The following is a 21,149-nucleotide window of genomic DNA, read 5'->3' as shown; positions in this document are numbered from 1 at the left end:
GGGGGGCAAAATAGAAAGCAACATTCATTTAAAATACATTAAAATAAACACAGTGAAAATAAACTCTCAAGTTTCAGAAAGGTATGGTTGCATATATTTTCATTGAAAATTTGCCACTATTTTTTCCACAGAGCATGATGTACACATTTTAATTAGAACACTTCAATGTTCTTTTAATCTTGCACTCCGATTTAAAAGATTTTTAAGAAGCAAGTAATTCAAATGTAAGCTCTAATGAAGTTAAATAGCTAAAACTCATTTCCAATGAGTTTTAAGGTTTCCCAGAAGGCCATGAAGAACTTAAATTTAAAAAAGCTATTAAAATAAACTACAGATTGAGCTGAAAAACTTTCCTGGATCACAAAATTGCTGCACCTCTAGACTAGCTCAGCTCTAGGGCAATAAAGCAGTATATAATTAACAAGTACAAATTCAGACAGTGATAGGATGGTTCAAACTCGCACAAAGTTTTAAAGGAAATACAGTAAAGAAACTAGAGACATGGCAAGCTAACCACCTTTAATGGGAAAAACATGCAGGATTCACAAACATGCCAGTACTTTCAGTCATGTACTACTTCTATCTGTAAATTATCATTATGTGTTAGCAACACAAATTTTAATACTACTTTTAGAGTAATTCTAGGGTGGGAGCAGGACAGGAAACAATATGCAGCTTCACTACTCCTTTGCAAGGTTTCTTTTTGTCACATTGTGCTAAATGGCTAATATACTGTCTTTTTATCTGAAGTTGGACCTAAAGTTTTACTATTGCCAAACTCCCCTGTCTTACCATGGTATAAATTTAAGGTAACATGACTGAAATGGGACGTGATGAGGTGAAAGATTTGTGCAGTAATGGCTCTAGCTTGGTGACTCGGTAGTGTATGATATGGAGAGGAAAATAAATTCAGATTATCAAGTTTTCTGCAACCCATAGCTGTGACCAAAATACACTATAGTATTGGCACACTCAAAGCGATTCAAATATATGAATTGAATGGGTACAATGCAGAAAATCAACAGACTGTAACCAACTGACTTCAGTATTCAATGAGGCTATACACAGCTGCAATATAGTCAGGGGAAGAACTGTAGGAGTTGTGCACATCTAGTCTTCCATCATGCGACTTGGAGGATTTGTTGCAAAGGACTGCAACCGTTGCAATCCAGTCTTCCCAGAAATCCTCTAAAAAAAGATTCACTAGGCTATTTTGCCCTGGCCTATTACAGTCATCAAGTATAGGACATCTTGGCACACTGATATACCAAGATTAGCAAGTGCACATTAACCTAACACTTGAGCAAGAAGTCACGGTCTTGCATTCTCTCCCACAATGCTGCTTCGAGTCCCCAGCAGCAAATTTCACTGGCAGCTCAGCAGAACATGGACTACATCCCATGAATGGGCCCGTTTGCCTTCATATGTCTTTCTCCTAATGGTGTTATCGCAATGTTGCCACTGGACTATGCAATATTACTCAATGTTTTATTTTTTCCAAATCCTGAAAGGACCCATTTGCTCATTATTTAACCCATACTTTAAATATATAGAAATAACAACATCTCTAAAGCATCAGGAACATACACGAATAGAGCCAGAGTTTAACAGTCCAACAAACTAAGAAATGCAACTGAACAGATCAGTCAAACTGCATATCACAACGAAAATATCCTCTTCATGAAACAAGGTTGGTTCAATACCATTTTCTTTGCTTTTTAAAACTTAAAAAAAAAACCACCACCAAATCTATGGGTACAATTTCTTAAGCAAATTCAAATGTGAAACTGCTGCCATTACTGCCAAGATATTTTGTTATGGAAACTACAAGCTTGTAGTGGTTTACCAGCATTTCATTAAAAGCATTTGTGGTGAATGCGAGAAACCAGAATTAGTCTTAGGATGCTGAAACATACTGAAAAACCTACAGTTACTTAGAGGTGATGTGAGATGACTTAAAAACATTGACTACCTCAGCACAGAGAAGATAAAAAATGAGTTTAATCCTGTAGCTAATCCTGTTTTTAAAGGAAGCTGTTATCCAAGCCCTCAAATACATCAATAGTTTTTTGGGGAGTTTTTTGTGGTTTTTTTTTTTTTTTTTAAACAAATAAAGTGCTGCTTGTTAAAAGACTGATGGTTATGCAGATTTAGTGCATTGCAAATTCATTAAACTCAGCTGTTGGCTGAAGTAAACATCTAATCTTCCTATAATGCTTGATCCTTACACAAGCATAACTACTGAAAGACTCATTGCAATGAGCAATTTTCAGAGCAATGCATAAGCGTTTTCCAAACAAGCCTAATTATTCACATATATTATTCAACAAAATCTAAACTGTATCCCTACATACCAATTAAGTAAAAATCATATTTCAATTAGTACGTCAGCACAGATGATATATATGTATACATGTACAAAATATGTGTATTTATATACATACACACATTTTTTAAACATACATAGATATAATTTTATAAAACACGTAATTTATTAGTAAGGGATGAAAATTGATCCATATATAATGTGCCAAATACATACTTGTTACAAACTCAATCTTGATTCAAACCTATAATCTTAAAATGTTCTAACCTTCTTCCAACTGTTGTACAGAAAATGTTTCATCACTGCCTTCTTAATGGAAAAAAAAATACAGCCATCTACTAATAACACAGATGTGAAAAAAAAAAGTACACACAAATTGGTTAATTTTCTTTCCCACATTACCTGATCGTGGCTTCAGGCCAAAAGGGATTGCGGTGTTTGTAGTAGGAGACATTGTCGGACTTTTATCCTTGCTCTGTGTAATTCAAGAACATAAATCTAAGTAAGAGTAACATCCAGAATATCTTAGCGCAGCTGACTGTTGTGCTGTACAAAATGCAAAAGTTAACAATACTGCATGCTACAACTATTCCACCATAATCTGACCACAATATAGCCTCAAACCTATGATAATCTCCCTTTTTTATTCTGTCCTATTCCTTTGCTGGAAAAGACGAGTGTCTGACCACAGACTGCAAGATATTCCCTCTAGCTATAAATAAGCTCAATTATTTCTCAGTTTTCTCCCATCTAATCACTTGGTTCCATCAAACATACATTTTTATGGCATAGTACATTTAGAAAAACAAAGCAAAGACATGTTTTTTTCCTTAGATACGTTTGTTTCTTTCACAGAATTAATTACCATTCTGCATGGTATTTTCCATGCAACACTGAATTTCTGCTTAAAAAGCAGAAAAGAGGAAGTTAAGCATACACCTCAGAGCAGGATTGCCCTTGACTCTGAACTAGGCTAGCAGTTGCAGCAGGAAGAATGGAGTAGTAGCATACAGGAGAAAGTGAGGTATAATCATACCATCAATGGTAACATAGAAAGAGTCCTATAACCAAACTCCGTAATGGGAACCCTATTTAAAAAGTGATTCCCCAGGGCGCCAGGAACTATAGGAGTCCCATCACCAAGACTGGTAAAAGGTGGCTGGGTGCTCATGAATTTGCAAGATGCTCACACACAGTGCCATGTAGAGGAAGAAGCCCTGTTTCTGCACAGAAAATACGAAGGGAAAAAGTCTCCATAAGGAGCTCCCTACAGTTTCACTTTTTGACCTTCTGCTGAGATTCGCACTGTGAAAATGATATGAAAACTAATCAAGGACATGACACAACTGTGCAAAAAGAAATTGCACTGAAATCAATAGAAACTCTTGTGGAACAAGGAAAAGTCAAAAAAAGAAAATGTGGCAGAATGAACAAAATGTAAAAAAATTAAATGTTTTATACTAAACTACATTACTTAGAAACAAGCTTATTAGAAAGTATATTTCTATACCCTAGTAAATCCTTAAGACGACAAGAATAAACCACAGGCCAAATAAACCACATAGCCATTACTGATGAGCTCAGTCATATTTTCTGTGATATTCAATTACATGTTTCATTTAGTATATGAACCATTCATATAAAACATGTAAGAGACAAACAAATAGCACTAGCATCTTACCTCATTGTGAGAGGTTTGCCCACTTGTATTCCAAACAATTAGATCATTCTGCGTGTTTGGAAAGAGGAGGGAGGGAAGACCATTTCAGTAACTATATTAGTGATACACCACAACAGGATATTTTACTCATGATACTCAGATACACATTAATACTTAATTCTTTTTTTTCACTGAAACAATTAATTTTCATGAATAATAAATACTTTTATTGCTAGTTGAACATTTAAAAAAGCCTCATGGAAATTATTCGCACAGATTTGTCATTCATTTTTTAGTTTCAATCCTAAGTGATTATAACTGCATTTATAAGATTTTAATGTTTGTTGCTTCAAATGCAGTATCCAACTTTGTTTCACAGATCTTGTAACTAAACTATCACCAAGAGTTTAATATGCAAATATTGATTTTTTAATATAGTTTTGAAGAGAGAAGTATTCCATAAGCAATTCATTTTATAATTGCAATATAACATACCTTTTGTTACCACTTCTGTTATAGTTAAATTGGAAACATGTAAATAACGTTAATAAATATGAAATACAATCATTAATTCTGCATCAATCATAACTCAGTCAGCAGAAACAGAGCTGGCATAAGTAAAAACAAATTGTAATTCAATTCAAAATGATTTCCTTAGGGCCAATTTTTTTTAATCAATAAAAAATGAAAACAAAAAAGAAAAAAAAAGATGGCACTTGGAACACTTGGTCCCAACAGTCACAGAGCTTTCCAAAAGTTAGCAAGATGGGAAGGAAGATTACACACCCACTTTGCTTCATGACCTTTCTTGGCTACTTTTCAAGCTTAAAAAAAAATTCTTCAGCTTTAGATATCTTTCATATTATTACCTCAACCACTGTATTACCTAGAATAAACAGAAAGAAATCTTACTCATCTGATCCCAGCCAGTTCTACCTGGGGACTCGCACGCTTGAGCACTCCTGTGCTCAGGGGCTATGTTCTTGTGACAGACCTGCTAGTTGTGCGTATGTTGCAGGTCTAATCTCTCTCGCAGCATGCAGGTCACTAGTCAGAATTTTGACTTTATGCTGAATTGAATTAATTTAGTAACACAAGTAGTAACACCAGTGCTTACTATACTACACAGAACGTAGCATGATGAAAAACCTGCTCTTGCAAGATGTGTTTCCATTTCATGGAATGTGCCTAGTGCTTTCACCTGCATAACACAGTCCAGATCAGGCCCTCTACAAGTGTTCAGGAAGATTTATTTCTTCTTTTGAAATGGTTCTTAAAAGTGAATCAGCAGTGTCCTTGTTAAACAGTTCATCAAAATACAGAGACCACACACATTTTGACAGTGAATTAGCCTTATCTGTTAATCTCAGCAATGTAGTAAGAACTGTTCCAAATAAAGTGTGGTAACCCCAACGTACAACAATATAACAAAAAAGAGATGAACCAACTCAATTTTTTTGATTTTGATATTTTAAAGAAAAAACAAAGACAAAATTAAGACAAACAAAGTCACAAGGATGTCATAGGAATATTTGACAGTAATGATGATTATACATAGAATATTTGAAAAGCATCACGATAAACCAGATTCAACCTATGTCTGGGTAAGATAGACCATATTAAGGCACTATCAATATAGACAGAACATTATGTAATTTCTTCCTCAGAATCTTCTTGCAAGAGCAATCACAAAAATCCCTATACAAACAAGTTCTGAAGTAATAACATATGCACCAAAGATTTCAATTAGATTTTTTCACTGTTCTTCATTTCTGGATCATTGCAATGTACACAAAACTTAAAATATTTTTTAAACCTTAAAACTGTCATCTCAACGTATAAACAGTCTGTTTGTAATATTAAACACATAAAAATACTGCCGTTAACAAAAACCTAGCGCCTTACATAACTACAAGAGTATTTGGGGTGAGGGGGAAGAGGAATCAGGTGTTTCATTTTATTGAAGATCTAACTTCGAGGTGACTTATTTTTTCCATGGGAATGCAACCACTGCAACTACTATAGTGTTTATTGGAAGAAAAGACTTTTATTAATTTCATTATATCTTTTTTTTTCCTGAGACATAGGTCTTAATCAACTTCCCATTTACAGCCCAACTTTGAGATTCATGCTAAGGCAAAAACCAAAACCCAACGGGCCTAAACCCACTATTATCTCCACACACAAATTGACAGAATGCCATGATCCATTCCAAATGTTTCCACACTTGTTGTGTCTAGACACCTCCATACCTGACTCAATGACCATTTTTCACCCTGTTCACGAGTTCTCACTTCAGGCTTTGCTTTCTCCATAATCAACTCCCTCCTCCTCTGAAATTCTAGTTCCTCTTCAGCATTTTCTCTCTGTAAGATAAATAACTCTTTAGACTGTGCATCACTGGAAACAGAACTATATTTTTTTTGCATAACATTACCTCAGAAATATTTCTTACAAATACTGTGATGAAAAGCAAACAAACCAGTAAGCATATACTATATACTTGCAGTTCCAGTGCTAACAGGTAGATAATGTAAATCTAAACAAAGTACGTCATAAAGGACACCAGTTCACCAGTCAGGATACAGATCAAATAATAAGCAGCATATATCACACTGTAAAACTCCAAATCATACTGTATATACTCTCTGTAACTATAGTGACAGTGCTCTGGGAAAACAATAATTTTCAGTTTACAAAATATTTTTGGGTTATCCTTAATGAATGTACTGTTTTCCTACACCAGAACAGGGAGATAGGGGATTGGGGTGGTAGACGAGTATGCATAGCTGAGCTATGAACCGGCATACATGAAAGCTGCACACAGGGGAAAAAAAACTAAGATGAAAAAGTAACTTAGAAACCCAGGAAAATTTTATATATACACATACAAAAAAATAAAAACAATTCCATAAAAACGTTAAAGAAGAATTAGTTGTGTCCTCCAACCTACTAATTTTTTCCCTTCTCTACTTGGTAGATTAATAATTGATGAAGTTGTTGGCTCATTTCCCTTCTTGCCCCCCTCCCCCCCCAATATTTTGTAATAATGCATTCATTAACGTACCTGACCAAGGGAAGACATCTCCATCTGCATTTGACTGCTATGTATAAAGATAAACAAATGCAAATATGTAATTCATTGTGTAGAAACTTGAATATGATGAATCTAACAAATGCATTATTTTTTTCTAAAAAAGGTAGATAAACACACTTTACTGTAGACTCCTGAAATTCTAAAGCTGTTGCTGGTTCCATGGGATACAGATTCACACCACTGCTCTCTGAAATATCCATGCTTAATCTGCAAGGTTTGAAATAAAAACATTGCACTGGGGTATAGCTTTGGTAACCATTCTGTTCAGTATTTAATTTCAAACAAATGGATATATGAAATACTTTTATAGTCATGGTTCTAACTGCTCAGTGTTATCTCTTAACAACTTTTTGAAATGCTTCCTGATGCTTCACTATCACCAGTTCAGTCAAAGCAACATTAATGCTTTCCTCTGCAAAATGTCACCCTGAGCAATGGCTTGTATCAAAACAAAAGGACCTGTTTACTACCAACAACCGTGCCATTATCTAGAAGACTGTAGATTTCTATATCCAACTTCTAGCACCCTGTGTTCAAATAGAAGCCACAGCCCTGGTTAGATATTCAAATTTAATTTACAGTGGATGAAAATAAAGCAGCGCAACAATAAATTCACAACAATGATATGAAAGAAAACAGTGAATATAGGAAAGGGAATATAGGAATCTGAAACAAGCATCTGAAAATACCGAAAAAGGTTGAGTCTGAAATCTTTTTCCTTTCCAGAACTGAAATGCTGCTTATGTACACATAGCATACGCAGATTTGAAATTCTGCAGAACACTAGGACAACAGTAACTGGACAAGTGTTTTACAAGTGTAATAGTCATATCTGTTAGCGAAAATAGCTCCAATTGATATGCTCTACACTGAACACTAGTCAGTGCCTGTTAGGTGTGTCAGCATCACCTACTGTTTCAGTCCCTACAGTTTCTCTTTCTAACTCCTAAACGGCCTTCAGTGTGAGATAAGGGCAATTCTGGCTTGAATTAGTTATTTCAGCTAGGTTATCCTGACTAGATGATTAGAGTTATACTGATGCACAAAGGAAACCTCTTAGGGGAAAGTTAAAATTTTTGACATGCCCTAGGTTTGAGTTAAAAGCAATGAAGACTTTTGTGCGTCTTAAACTAAGGAACAATGGAAGCATTTAAATTCCTTTCTGGATCTGGATAAAGACACAAAAACTATTCAGTATGAAAAACAAAATTTTGTCACACTGCTTTATATAATGCAAGTGTATAACAAACTGCCATGTAATCCAGTAATAATAAAAACAATTCTGAAGAACCCATGGCGCAGAGGATTGAAAGTCTACAGCATCATTTGGCAAGTATTAGGCACCCAGGTGTATCTTGCTGGGTAAGTCTGTATGTTAACATACAAGAGACATACATTGAAAAGCTTATATAGCACTCAGTAAATTAAAAATAAATACTCATATTTTAGAAAAACAAAGTGCAGCCACAAAAAAAAAATCCCAACACTATGTAAAAAAACAGTAGAAAAATAGAGACATGCATGACATGATTAGCCATTTTTAAAATCCACACTTCAAGTTTACTATAGTGTGACTAATGAAAACACATCTGAATATGCATGGAGAAACAGATTAATTTTCTGTATTTTATTGCCCTTTTTAACTTACTAAGAAAAACTAAATATGTAGGAAATATTGGGGCAATATTTGACAAAAAACAAAATGACAAAATTTATATGGCTAACAACTGAAATTTTTTTAATGTCGCTTTTTTCCAAACCAGACTTTTTCCTTTTCTAATTGCAACACTTCTTTCACAAAGTAATAAGCCTCATATGAGGTGCAGAAGCAATGGTATACTATCTTACAGAAACCACAGGAACTAAAAAGCTTTCCTAATTTGTATGACTTTTTATTAAGCAAAAATACTTGTGATTTAAGTATTTAGTATATGATTCAAGAATTCAAGTATTCTTTATATGATCCAAAATAAAGCCAGATAATTGTCTCTCTAGAAATACTAAGAGGAGTAAATTTCTGTCCTAAAAAGTACAGAAGTCTCCTAGATGAAAAAGCAGTATCAAAATAGGCATTTAAACTAAAGAACAGTGTAGTTGGAAGAACAAACGGCTACGGTGAACTGGCCAAGGGAGGAAGGAGAAACAAGGATACTTTAGGCTGGAAGTGACAAGGAGGTTTCCAGTCTTGAGAGAAATTAAGCTCTAGACCAGCTACCTCATAGAAGTAATGAAGAAAAATGAGTTACTTAGTTTTGAAATGAACTTAATCAATTTCTGAAAGTGGTTACAAAGAAAAGCAATAGCAAGCATCTGGACAAAACTACCTACACCACTCTTCTCAGTCCTTTTCAGTAGGGCAAGCGTTTATTTTCTTTTAATAGAGTCATTCCACCTGAATTTAGCCACTTAAAACAGGCACCTAAATTATAAAACCTTGCCTTCTGTAGTCAGGGGAAATCAAAGTAACTTTACATAGCTGCCTCTTCCTCTTTCTCCTTTTGATCTCAGAGGGAGACTACAGAAACTCCCCCACTAATTCAGGTCTCCTTTATGTGCTCCATTGAGGTGGGATGAAGCTGAGCCAGAAGACATTCTTCAATCCCCACAAAATTCACCAAGTATTAGTAAGTAGAGGAGAGTTTATAGTCTTTAGAAGAAATGTGACTATCCTAGACAAAACTTCAGAAAAATCACAGTAGTGTACATGAGATGAATGGTTAAGAGATGTCTCCACCTCTAAATGTAGGTTTCTTTTAAACCTGAAATCCTTCTTAATTTACTGGGAATCTTGTCTAGATACTCAGAGAGAGAATGCAAGTTTCCTTCTTAACTATCTAAGTGCCTTCTGAAAAACATCAGTATGCTAACAAAGCACCTCATAACTCCAGAGAACTTTCAATTATCAGTTAAGAATTCCAAAGCCATTCACAAAAATTTTAAATACATGACATTAAGACACCACCTATTGTAAGCATACCTGTTGGGATCTTGTAATAAATCTACTGCTTCTCTTAGCTGCTCTATCATTGCTATATCAATAGTTTGTTCTTCTGATAAATTTATTCTACAACAGAAAACAAAAACATTCAAAAAAGAGGTACAACAGCAATTATCAAGGGTAGTCTGAATTTCAGTTTGTGAGCTGTATCTTCCAACTGGCATGCAAATAGTATAGAGGGGAAAAAAACCAGCCTCTGTGCACAGTAGTACGTGCTGGATTTATGGAAAGGGTTTCTTCTGAAAAAATTTTCCAGCACTTTGTCCTTAAAGCCCCCCAACCCAATATATACATATATAAACAAATGTGGTGAACTAAAACTTTTAGCATTTCAATAAAACAGACTGACTTCTAAAATTCAAAATTTATTTACCAATATTTGACTCTTATTAACTCCACTCATCACATTGTTTTAACATAAGTACTAAATACAACAATTCTTTTAATGGACCAGCATGCTTTCTTTTGCTTTTCAACATTTGTAATTCTTTTTGGGGTTTAGAAACACGATCACCTGTTAGTTCTGCCAATAAGGTTCTTTCATTCTTCCCTTCCTTCAATTTTTGTTTTTAAATCATATAGGACTCGACTGCTCTGCTTAGTGACAGCTTCACAGTAAACTGTCATGCTAAATCCCCTTTTCTTATGCACTCTCCTCAGCAACTGATGTTCACTTGCTCTGCTCTTGAATTAATGTCTATGAATTAATGATTGCTTCAGGGTTAAAATTATGACAAAAGAAGAAAGAGCTTGAGGAATTTTTTCCGATTAAATTACATTTTTTAAAATGTACATTAAATTTACAAGTTTTGATAAAATCCTTTTTTACCACTGTCATTAACAGACTAAATATCAGAATACCCAGTTAAAAAGCTTGCATTCCACATAGGTAAAAAATATTACAGCATTATTGTTGCATAAATATTAATTAGCTGTAATATAACATCCACTCTATTTGGCAATAACGTGTAAAACATTGAGCACCCACAAAGTTCAAGGCTGTGCTTCTGTCATGCCTCCAAGTCTACAAAATTATTAACTGATAAGGGACTGCCAGTTCTGATCAATCTAATTAAATGACACAGCTAATTACTTATAGATAAATAAAAAATACTTACATTTCGTCTGTTTGCCATTGTGTGTCCTCTTCTATTCTCAATAATTCATCACACTCTGCTGCTCTGCTCTGTAAGCAGACAAAGTGATATTGAGAACTGAACTTTGCAATTAAGTAGGCAGATAAATTTTGCTTTGAGACTCAGCACTGACCTAATTCATGTAACAGTTTAGGATGGCTAGCTGAAGCAATCCAACACCTCTTCTCCACTCCTCAACCTACCCCCTTTTAAGATACTGATTACAAGATCTTCTATTCACTGTTCAGATTTTATTGAGGTCAACAGCCCTTACCCTCCTTTAACTGTAAAAAGAAAGTCAAGCAGCATGAGAATTCTTTATTCTATGTCCCAGATTTCATTTGTGCATTTCTGGTGTATGCAAACAATGCTTCAATTAAGCACGACCCTAACTCTCCTCTTACTTGCTCCGCTCCTGCAGACAGATTTGTTTACAGAGCAAGGAAATTCCAAATATGCAAACAGTAGCAATTATGTACTTCATCCATAATTATTAACAGGACTCCTACTTGACAATTTTAACCGCCATGAATAATTTTTTTTTTTTAAAAAATCAGAAAAAAAATCTGCATGCAACAATTCATACCAGTCAGCCAGTTATTTTGGGTTCAATGTAGGCATAAATGTAGCACTGTCCTACCTATTACTATTAAGTGCTACTTATTAGAAAATGTGACTCTCTTTTATGCTTCCATTTGGTGCTTTGCAATTTTCTTTTCTCTTTCATCTCAGATAGGCAGGAACACTGAAGTAGTTCAACTGCCAGTAAAGACAGAAGCTCTCTAAATGGATATGCATTTGTACTAACAGAGGATGAAAAGGAGAAAACAGAGAGGCTTGTCCTCTTTTGTGTCATGTGTTTGGCACATCAGTCGCAATCACTCTGTACCAATAAATGCTATCCAACTGTGCCAGATGTGTCACTGAAGAATGTACCAGCTTCTCTAAAATTCCCAAAGATGGCCCATTCCCCAGTAGAATGAATAAAGCCATTCTTTTTTCTTTTTCTTCTCCTTACAGGAATGAAGTATGTGATTTTTCCCGTAAGAAGGGCATATATCGTAAGATGACAAAAATGCAGCACTTATTCTAGAAGGTGATCCTCAGTCTCTGGGCGTAATTATATAGATAAGATAAATAAAGCCATATAAATCAGGACTAACATTTGAAAAATTACAAAATCCTCCAAGCCTAAGCTCCTCTTTTGCACTGCAAGTTGTACTGATTTTATGTATGGTTTGGTTAACCAGAATTTCAATTTTACAAGATACCCCACTGTCCCAAAAGGCATTCTAGTACACGACTGAATATAAACCAAAGAACACAGACTCAGAAATCTGCACAAGAAGAAAAATGCCCTGAGTTCAAAATCCTCAGAATAAAATGGAGGTACTACCTGTTCAAGTCACCAACTGCTGATCTCAACTGCCATAATGTTAAGAAGATATCAAAATCAAAAGAAATTAAACTGCTCGCTCTGGCAATATTCTTATACTGAAATTCCATAAAGTAACCTATATTTTACTGAACCAGTGTCTGCAACACATTATTTCGTATAATATTATCTTATTATGATAGAGGACATTCCCAAGGGAATAGTCTTCAAATGGTACACTACTGCAAATCAAGATGATGAAGTGAGAAGAAACAAGGAAAGGAAATACAAAGTATATACATGAAGTATACAAATAATTCCTATCACCTATAGCATCTACAAAGTTCGTAACAGAGTCAGTGTATACTCCCAAAATCCATCAAGAAAGGAAGTTGCCAAATCTTGTAAAAGGTAGGTTACTAGAGTAATAGATGTTATTTTAGATTTTATATAATTTGTCTTTAAAGATCTCTCAATTTCTACTATAATTTAAAAACATTTAGGAGAATGTATTTTAATACCGTAACGTTATTTCATAACTTTAGCCACCACAGCTAACTCTGAAAGTCTTCTTGCATTTTACTAATGTAACAAATGCAGAAATTGCTCAATTCAAAATATAAAGCAAACAGTACAGAACGTATCTGCCACTTTTTCTTAAAGCCTTAAACATAGTTAAAGGATAACTCTCACATATACTTGAAAAAGAGTTATGGGTAAATTGACCTCCTAGATTAATTATAATCACTTTAAACTTGCTTATTTTTGCCTTCTGTATTTTTTATGACAATGAATATCAATTGCAGTCTCTTATTCATTAAAATGTCTGCAGTTTGTTATTCCTGCTTGCTCTATACTTATGAGAGTAGTGAAGATATTTCCCCCCATTTAAAATTGTCACAAACTTGCCTTAATGTAACTCATAAATTCAGTAGTAAGAGTATCCGATTCATCAAACTGGTTTCCTGTTTCTCTTGACTTATCATTGACAATCAAGTGAGAAGATCCCTGATGGAATCCCACTAATAACAACAACAACAAAAGATAGAAGAATGATTTCTGGTTCAGCTCAACATTTGTTACACAACACAATTTAAATGTATTAAGTTATAGAGCTCAAAAACAAGCAAAGTTTAAATTCAAAGCATATTAAAAACCTCAAACAAGTTAAGACTTTTGCATTCTAAGGAGTGATGCCAGTTAATTACAAAGTTGTAATAAATCAATACCTTGGGCTCATACAGTTGTAGATCAGAAGCACCACAACAGGCACTGATGGAGCCCGTTTTGAACTACACCAAATATGTCTTGCCAGTACCAGTACAACAACACAGTTGGACAGCTAGAGAGCATTTTCGGACATTCAGATGTCTCAGCCAGTGACTTGCAGTTTAATGCAACTTCAGAGCTGTTATACTATAACAAACACAAACTCTCAGCAGAACTCAAACCAAGTGATTCAGAGCCTTCAGAGCCTATGCCAATCTCTTGCTTACATATACTACTTCCAGGGATATGAGGGAGTAATAATTTTCCCCTCTGCTTGAAGCGGTCTGATCCTATAACTTACCCTCTCCAGTGTGCCAATAAACACTGTAGGTAGGATGTAGTGCTTTTACTATCTCACTTAGTATTCTACTAAATTCTGATGAGTATCTCAATTTAAGTCCATTTAATCTAGTACGTAACACTGGGGAAAGGCTGATCTTCTATTTATGTGGTTTCCACATGCAACTCACTAAGTTCATCCTGCCATGTATCGTTAGTATGTGCAGACCTTGGAGAAATATTGTTTATCAGTACGGAGATACAATTTAGAAAAATGTAAGTTACTTTAATAAAATTTAGATAAAATTACACCTTCTCTCAAAACCTGAAGAGATTTATTTCTTTCTAGGGGAAATGCTGACTTTGAATAATAAATCTTTATACATGCATTAAGTCCAACTACAGAAATGGACTCTGCTTTTGTACAAGACTGATGCTTGTTGGGCTGTGATTTTTGCAAACTGAATTTAGTCTTATACGTAGAATTATTGACAGAATTTCCCTGCATTTAACTTCCATTTTTTTTTACATTCCAACCTTTTCTTGAGTTAGCGTGGTGACCTGAATCTTCCTTTACAACCTGATCTTCTTCCATGATGTCCGACATTGGAACATTGAAGCTGATAGTATCTTCATCAGATGGCTAAGAAGAAATAAGAGAAACACTTGTTTCAGCACAAACCAAGACTGATAAAAACATATATATTAAGAAGAGTGCTCACTAAAGAGCAGCAAACTAATATGGGAGATGATACCAGAGCATCTAACTTGACCAAATCCTGCTGTAGGAAGCTGTAGTCATGCTGCATACATCCTCACAGTAGGCTTGCCAAGCAGCATAATTTATCTGTTGTCTTTTCCTATCTTCCTCACTACACTATTTGCCAAGAATACCCTGGACTTAACACATTCTGTAAATGTGGACCACCATAAATGTGCTTCTTTATGAATAAACCATATGTTAGTAACATTATGAATTCATTGGCTGTATTCTTCTGCTGAAAGAGAAAAAATTCAAAAGGATATTCAGGGACCTGATAAAGCCTTATCAAAATGATGAAACTTTATAATGAAGTGAACTAACATTGCAGTTCTGTTCCTATTTGTCTATTTTTAAAATAAATTTTAGATTATAAAATAAATTTTATTTTAAAACGAAACAAATTAGTATCTCAAGCAGAAAATAAAAAAACACATTCCAAGTATCCTAAGCACAAAATTCACTATTTCTTTTAGACCTGAAACAATGACAATCCAACAGCTCAAAAAAAAAAAAAAAAGACATGCACAATATAAATTCATTCAGACAGCCAAGGTTACAGTGAAGTTCCTTCTCTTTCAGGTTGTATCTCATGTGACATTTAAGCACTAAATTTAGTTATTCTAGTTCAAAGATTCATGTTTTGTTAATTTGATAACTATAATTTGAAAATATGTTTTTGATTACAGGAAAGATGATCTATTTTCTAAAGGTGTTATTTATAGCTAAAGAAGAAATTCTGGAATAACAGTTTCATTAACAAGCTAACTCAGCTTCAGGAAGTGTAAGAATGGTAAAACAGTTTGTAAGCATCTCTGAATGGACTGCACGCTCTTACAACTAGAGGGAAACCATTAGAAGTCTGGCTAGAAATCACAATAATTCCGCTTCATTTCCATCTAGCAAGAAACTTGCCCAAATACTTGGAAATCCCTGTGGTGTTTGGTTTTTTTAAGTGCTTTTGTATTTAAAAGACCAATCAGGGTGTAAGTGGATTCATTTTCAATTTGCTTTTTAATAACTACAAATTCAGTACCTAAGCTTGATTCTTTATACATTTGTTTCAAAAGCAACAGAATCTCTTTTCCTCAAAGAAGGAGAGAAACACTAATGAATCAATGTAAAATTATTTTAAGTAGCAAGAAGCCCATTCTTTTATTGTGACCTGAATATTTCCCATTAGGTCAGACCACAAATCCCATTATTTGTACATTTCAGAAAGATCATCACTGAATTATATTGCAAATTATTTACTTATTTATCATTATTTGTTCAGTTCAACTCCAACTAGGTTTAGTGCCCCGTTTAGCTGAGCAGTGCCTCAGAAAAAGGGTCTCGGAAAGTCAGCTGTAACTGCTTAGGACACTAGTCTCAGAAAGCCATCCTTTCTCTTTGCTCAGTCAGACAATATAGTTCAGAAAAAATTCTGAAGGCTTATTTCCAGCACTGCCTAACTGCCAGAGCATGTAAACGCATTAAGATCTACAAAGTTTCTCAAGTTCCTACACTACATCAAACTGCCATAACCATGACACCACAGAACACACTGGGACTGGGCACACTGAACTCCTGTCAATTCCCAACAGGAAAGAGTCATCAGTCAGAGAGAAAAGAAGCGAGAAGCTGCCAGGCATGTAACCTTTTAGGACATTTACTTCATTGGAAAGAGCAGACGTGGATTCTGGTTTGGTCCTCATTCTCTAGATTATGTAAACGGTCTGAAAACTGTAGTGAATTTTCACTATTGGTAGGTTGTTGACCATTTGTAAGCAAGTATCTCACTGTCCTCTCCAGAAAGCGTACAGACAAAAAACACCCCAACACAACCCCGCCCCTGCCCCATCCCCCCAAAAAAAACCAGAGTCTCCTTTTATCTTTGTTTTAGCCATTTCTTAGCAAGAAATTCATGCCAAGGATGTGGTTGCACAGTTTTGGTGGCTAAAAACATATTCACATTGTTACTCAACTTAAAATATAGTCAAAATATGGGTGCAAAAAGAAGGGGAGCTGGACACAAAATTCAGGCAACTTACCTCTGTTGCTGACAAACGTTTATCGCCATTATCACTACCAACACCTGAATCTGAGTCCTTTTTACTTGGGTAGATGTCATCCATGCTAGATATGAATTAAAAAAAAAAAAAGCTGTCATAGCATTTACCATTAGAATTCTGTCCTGGTTTCACTTAAATCAAAGCAAAATTTCAACCCGTCTTAATGGTAGAGGGTGAAATAGCCTAGTATGGTTAAAAACTGCACATCTGCAGTCTGGTGATAGTAAAATAGATCAGGTGGAATGGCTGGTTAGCCTAATGGTTAACGAAAACAACAGAAATAATCTGCTATAAAGCTTGCTTTTGTCTACACACTAGGTAAAAATGCTTAGTTACTAGCTAAGTAGCACAAGCATCCAACTGAAGTCAATTTAGCCATGGGAAAAGCAGCTAAACTAGTTGAACTCAAACTGGAGTCAACTGATTTAATTGTAACCATTGATGCATTAAAAATCAACTGGTATTTCCCTGCGGCTTGAAGTAGTTATTAACACAGAAACCTTCTTTTGGTGCTTTAAAATAGACTTTGAAATTTAGGTTTTTAAGAAAACGACTATAATAATGGCAACTGCTCTCTCTCCTGGTTTCATTACCTAGTATGACCTCCACTCATTTTAAAGTACACTATTAAATGCAATACACTCATCACCTAACTTTTTTTTTTTTAATGCTTTATTATCCTCTCATTTGCAATCCTGGAAACTGTAATCCTGAATTCACACTGACACAGCAATTTAAAAAAGAACTTTATCAGTCTTCACATGAGTAAGATATTTGATTAATCCTAATCTTAAGTTACTTCTTATCAGTAAACACTAAGGATTTTGTGTAGAAACTGCATATGGAAATCCTAACCAGGTTATGCTTTTTCTTTAGAAGTGTGAACTTATTCTCTAAAATAAGAATTTGGTAATTATTATGTGATAGAGCATTAGCTGTTAGTTACAGGAGATTCCATAATGGTTCTTCTTTTTTTCCAGGGTGTTAGCAGCAACATCTCTTTTTTTATTTACATCAACACTTTGTTTTTATTGAGTACTTCTCTCCCAAAATAAGGCATTATTGTACTTTCTCTGATTGGTTATATTATACTTCCCACGTTAGCGAAGAAAGAGCTGGCTAAAAACTGGTTTCCAATCAGCTATGGAGATTCTCATAAAAAGGAGCTGCTTTTTGTCTAGTTCCTGTCCTTTAACCACCATACAAGATGACATTTCCTAGATGTTTGATGTAAGACATGAAAGATTTTGTCTTTCATTTTGCTAACAAATTAGCGCATTTCACACTAAAAGGGTCTTAACATTCATGCAGTTCTCTTGGCCAGATGGATAAGCCTCTGGATGAATAAAAAAAGCTTAAAACAACTACGCAACGAATGTGTAACAACATATAAATCACAAAACAACACAAGAAATTAAAACTTATTTAATGTGTTAATAGATTTACAAGAAGTTGCAACATTTAATGATAGCTACCACCTCAATTATTTTTAATATATTCCAGTAGTCTACTAGTAAGAGGTTAGATTTAAACTAAGGTTCACTTCTAAGCTCTTTCCTAATGTGCTGCTAACTTTAATCAGAACAGATTGTTAAAAATATTTAGTTCTAAACTCTTATAGGGATTTCACTAGAATAAAATATATTAAAGCAAAACAAATCTCTGTTCAAAAAAAGTACACTCTAAATAGCATCTAAACAAACAAAACTCTGGAAGCTAAAGATATAAATATACTTATTTCACTTCGTTCATAAGTGTTACATGAAAAAAATAAGTGACATTATCATACATACCTTTCTTCCACGGGTTGTGGCAAATGCTGTTGTTCTATGGCATTAAGGTACAGTGAGTCTGCTGTTTTAATCTGACAGGCCTGTACAGTCAGATATTTGAATATATGCACCTTACCCTTTGTACAAATCTGTTAGACAAGAAAAAAAGTTAGGTTTATAACTAGAATGAAAGAAATAATTTATTCCAAATGTCAGCGTAAAAATCCCTGAAAACCAACTCATATCGTCACAATAGATACCACGTAAAAAAAAAGAATAAAATCCGTTTTAAATTACTAAGAACCGTTTCAATTACCCAATCAATTTTCTGTGTGTACTAGCATAAATACCCTCAGAGAGTAAGACAGAAAACAAGAAAAGAATATATTCCACTTAAAATCCAAATGAGCTTTTCACTCAAACAAATTACTATAAAATATATCGTATGGCCTATTACTAACCGTAAATTTAATAATTATTTTCCAAAATTAGTCAATAATGATATTTAATTAATCAGCATGTCCTTTATACTCTTAGTCACATTGTTTTTACTAGTGTCCAACCATCTTTATGATGCATTTCACCTGCATTTTAGAATTTTTTTTCTTGAACTGCACACTTCTAGCTCAAGTGCTTGCTGAAACCTGCTCTGTATTTTTTGAGTTTAATAGCAGCATCACTATTGGTTATGAAAAGCACTTCCCCAATGTAACAAAAACTCTCAAGTATTTCAACAGCTGTTGATCTAGAATAATTGTAGCTTTCAGAGATGTAGTTTGAATCTACTGTCCAGTAAGCCAACAATGAAGTTGTCCTTAAGCAGCAAGCACAGGTTCCATTCATTTATTATCATCTTTTCTCAGCATGGCCTACAGTTCAGAACAGGAGTTTGATTTCTTTGTGTATCACAATCTTACACTATGAAGTAAAATAAATTTCACATGGATTACGTTCTAGACTGTCTGCATAGTTTTTAAGTTAATAGTAAATCACTGTAGAACCTTCTAGAACTGGGTTCTTATTAACAGAGAGAAAATATATCCAGGAAGTTTCTCAATTCTTTTTTCCAAAATTGTATACATATTCCAACATTAAGTTTCATACGCAGATAGGAACGACAAAAATAAACAGGTAGCTAATTGAATGGAAATCTTCTAGACTCATTTTGGTTCAAGTAGTGCATAGACTCATACACAGAACATAGCATACTTTCTGTGTCTTATTTATACATCAACAGCTAATGTCTGTGATGGCTGACATCCAGAAGCCTGCAGTTGCAGAAGGTGACATTTTAAAAGCTATGATTTGTTATCATCCACCCAATATTAAGGGGCACAATTTAAATGATAGATGTTACTTACTTGTGCTGGTGGAGACTGCAAAGGATTGTTCTCAAGCAGCAATACTTGTAACTGCACCATCTTTCTAAAACAAATTGGAATCACAAGTACTTTATTGCAGGAAAAGTCGAACTTTACCAAGGGAAGCTGTACTAGTTCTAAAAGTAACAAAAAAGAGAGACGGTGTTATATCTGTATTTATTTTTGCCATAAAATAATAAAATAATACAATATTTCTGATTAAACTTTCTTTGGCATTCAGGAAAAATACAAACTTAGGCAGGAATATAATCAACCTTTACTCCATTCTACACTGGGAAATGAAAAGAGTGTTATTGTTATACAAGTGACAATAAATTTTAAAATAAATACTTTGGCTTTTTTTTTCCCCTGAAACTCAGCTGACAGTTCCCATACTGCATTCACTGGTAAGTAGTTGTGCAACTTAAAAGATGCCTAGAATCATAAAGATAACTCGTTAAAAAAAAACCTCATGCACTGTTATTTAGTGAATACCACTGAATGTTATATTCTGCAAACTCAAATAGAATAAATTTGAACACAAAGTAATTGCCACTTTTTAATTATATTTACTTACATGATTAAATGCTAATAAAAAGAGCTACCGTAAAGGTATTAGGATTTTTTGTTTGTTTGTTTTTACCTTGGGGTAAAACTTCGAGGTAATTTCTTCTGACATTCAGTTCTTTTAAAGATTTCAGCTGGCCTATCTGCTGTGGCAAAACTGTGATTTCATTACAGCTGACATCCTACAGGAAAACAGTAATAATAGAAATAATGAACTTTTGGCTCCTGAATATTAAATAATACAGATGTGAAATTGTAGCTAATTTGCTATTACCTTGCAACGTTTTATTAACCTGAAAACATGCAACCATCTATGTCCTGTCTTCACAAATGTTTACACTTTACTTAAAACCCAGAGCAAATTCGTATTTGGAGAACAAGTTCATTTTGAAAGTTCATTTAATTTCTATAGAAACATTCAAAACCATTTGCTTAAGATGTTCTACCTTTTTGTTCTTAACTTTTATTTATATGAAGAACTCAGTACCATGATTA

The 21,149-nt window shown here is 34.3% G+C and overlaps 1 protein-coding gene across 1 annotated transcript; it reads right to left on the bottom strand.

Moving 5' to 3' along the window:
* Positions 1-2,728: 2,728 nt before the first annotated feature.
* Positions 2,729-20,836, bottom strand: LRCH1 (leucine-rich repeats and calponin homology (CH) domain containing 1; the record flags this gene model as incomplete). Its single annotated transcript, XM_009581241.1, has 11 exons — positions 2,729-2,801; positions 4,008-4,055; positions 6,239-6,352; positions 7,054-7,090; positions 11,200-11,267; positions 13,502-13,614; positions 14,678-14,783; positions 16,934-17,018; positions 18,748-18,875; positions 20,088-20,224; positions 20,731-20,836. Coding segments are annotated over 11 exons (1,015 nt in total), but the record flags the coding sequence as incomplete, so codon positions are not given.
* Positions 20,837-21,149: the final 313 nt, after the last annotated feature.

This window comes from Fulmarus glacialis, unplaced genomic scaffold, assembly GCF_000690835.1.
Source record: "Fulmarus glacialis isolate BGI_N327 unplaced genomic scaffold, ASM69083v1 scaffold32187, whole genome shotgun sequence".
NCBI lineage: Eukaryota > Metazoa > Chordata > Aves > Procellariiformes > Procellariidae > Fulmarus > Fulmarus glacialis.
The sequence above is the reverse complement of the archived record's forward strand: the minus strand, read 5'-3'. Positions and strand labels throughout refer to the sequence as shown.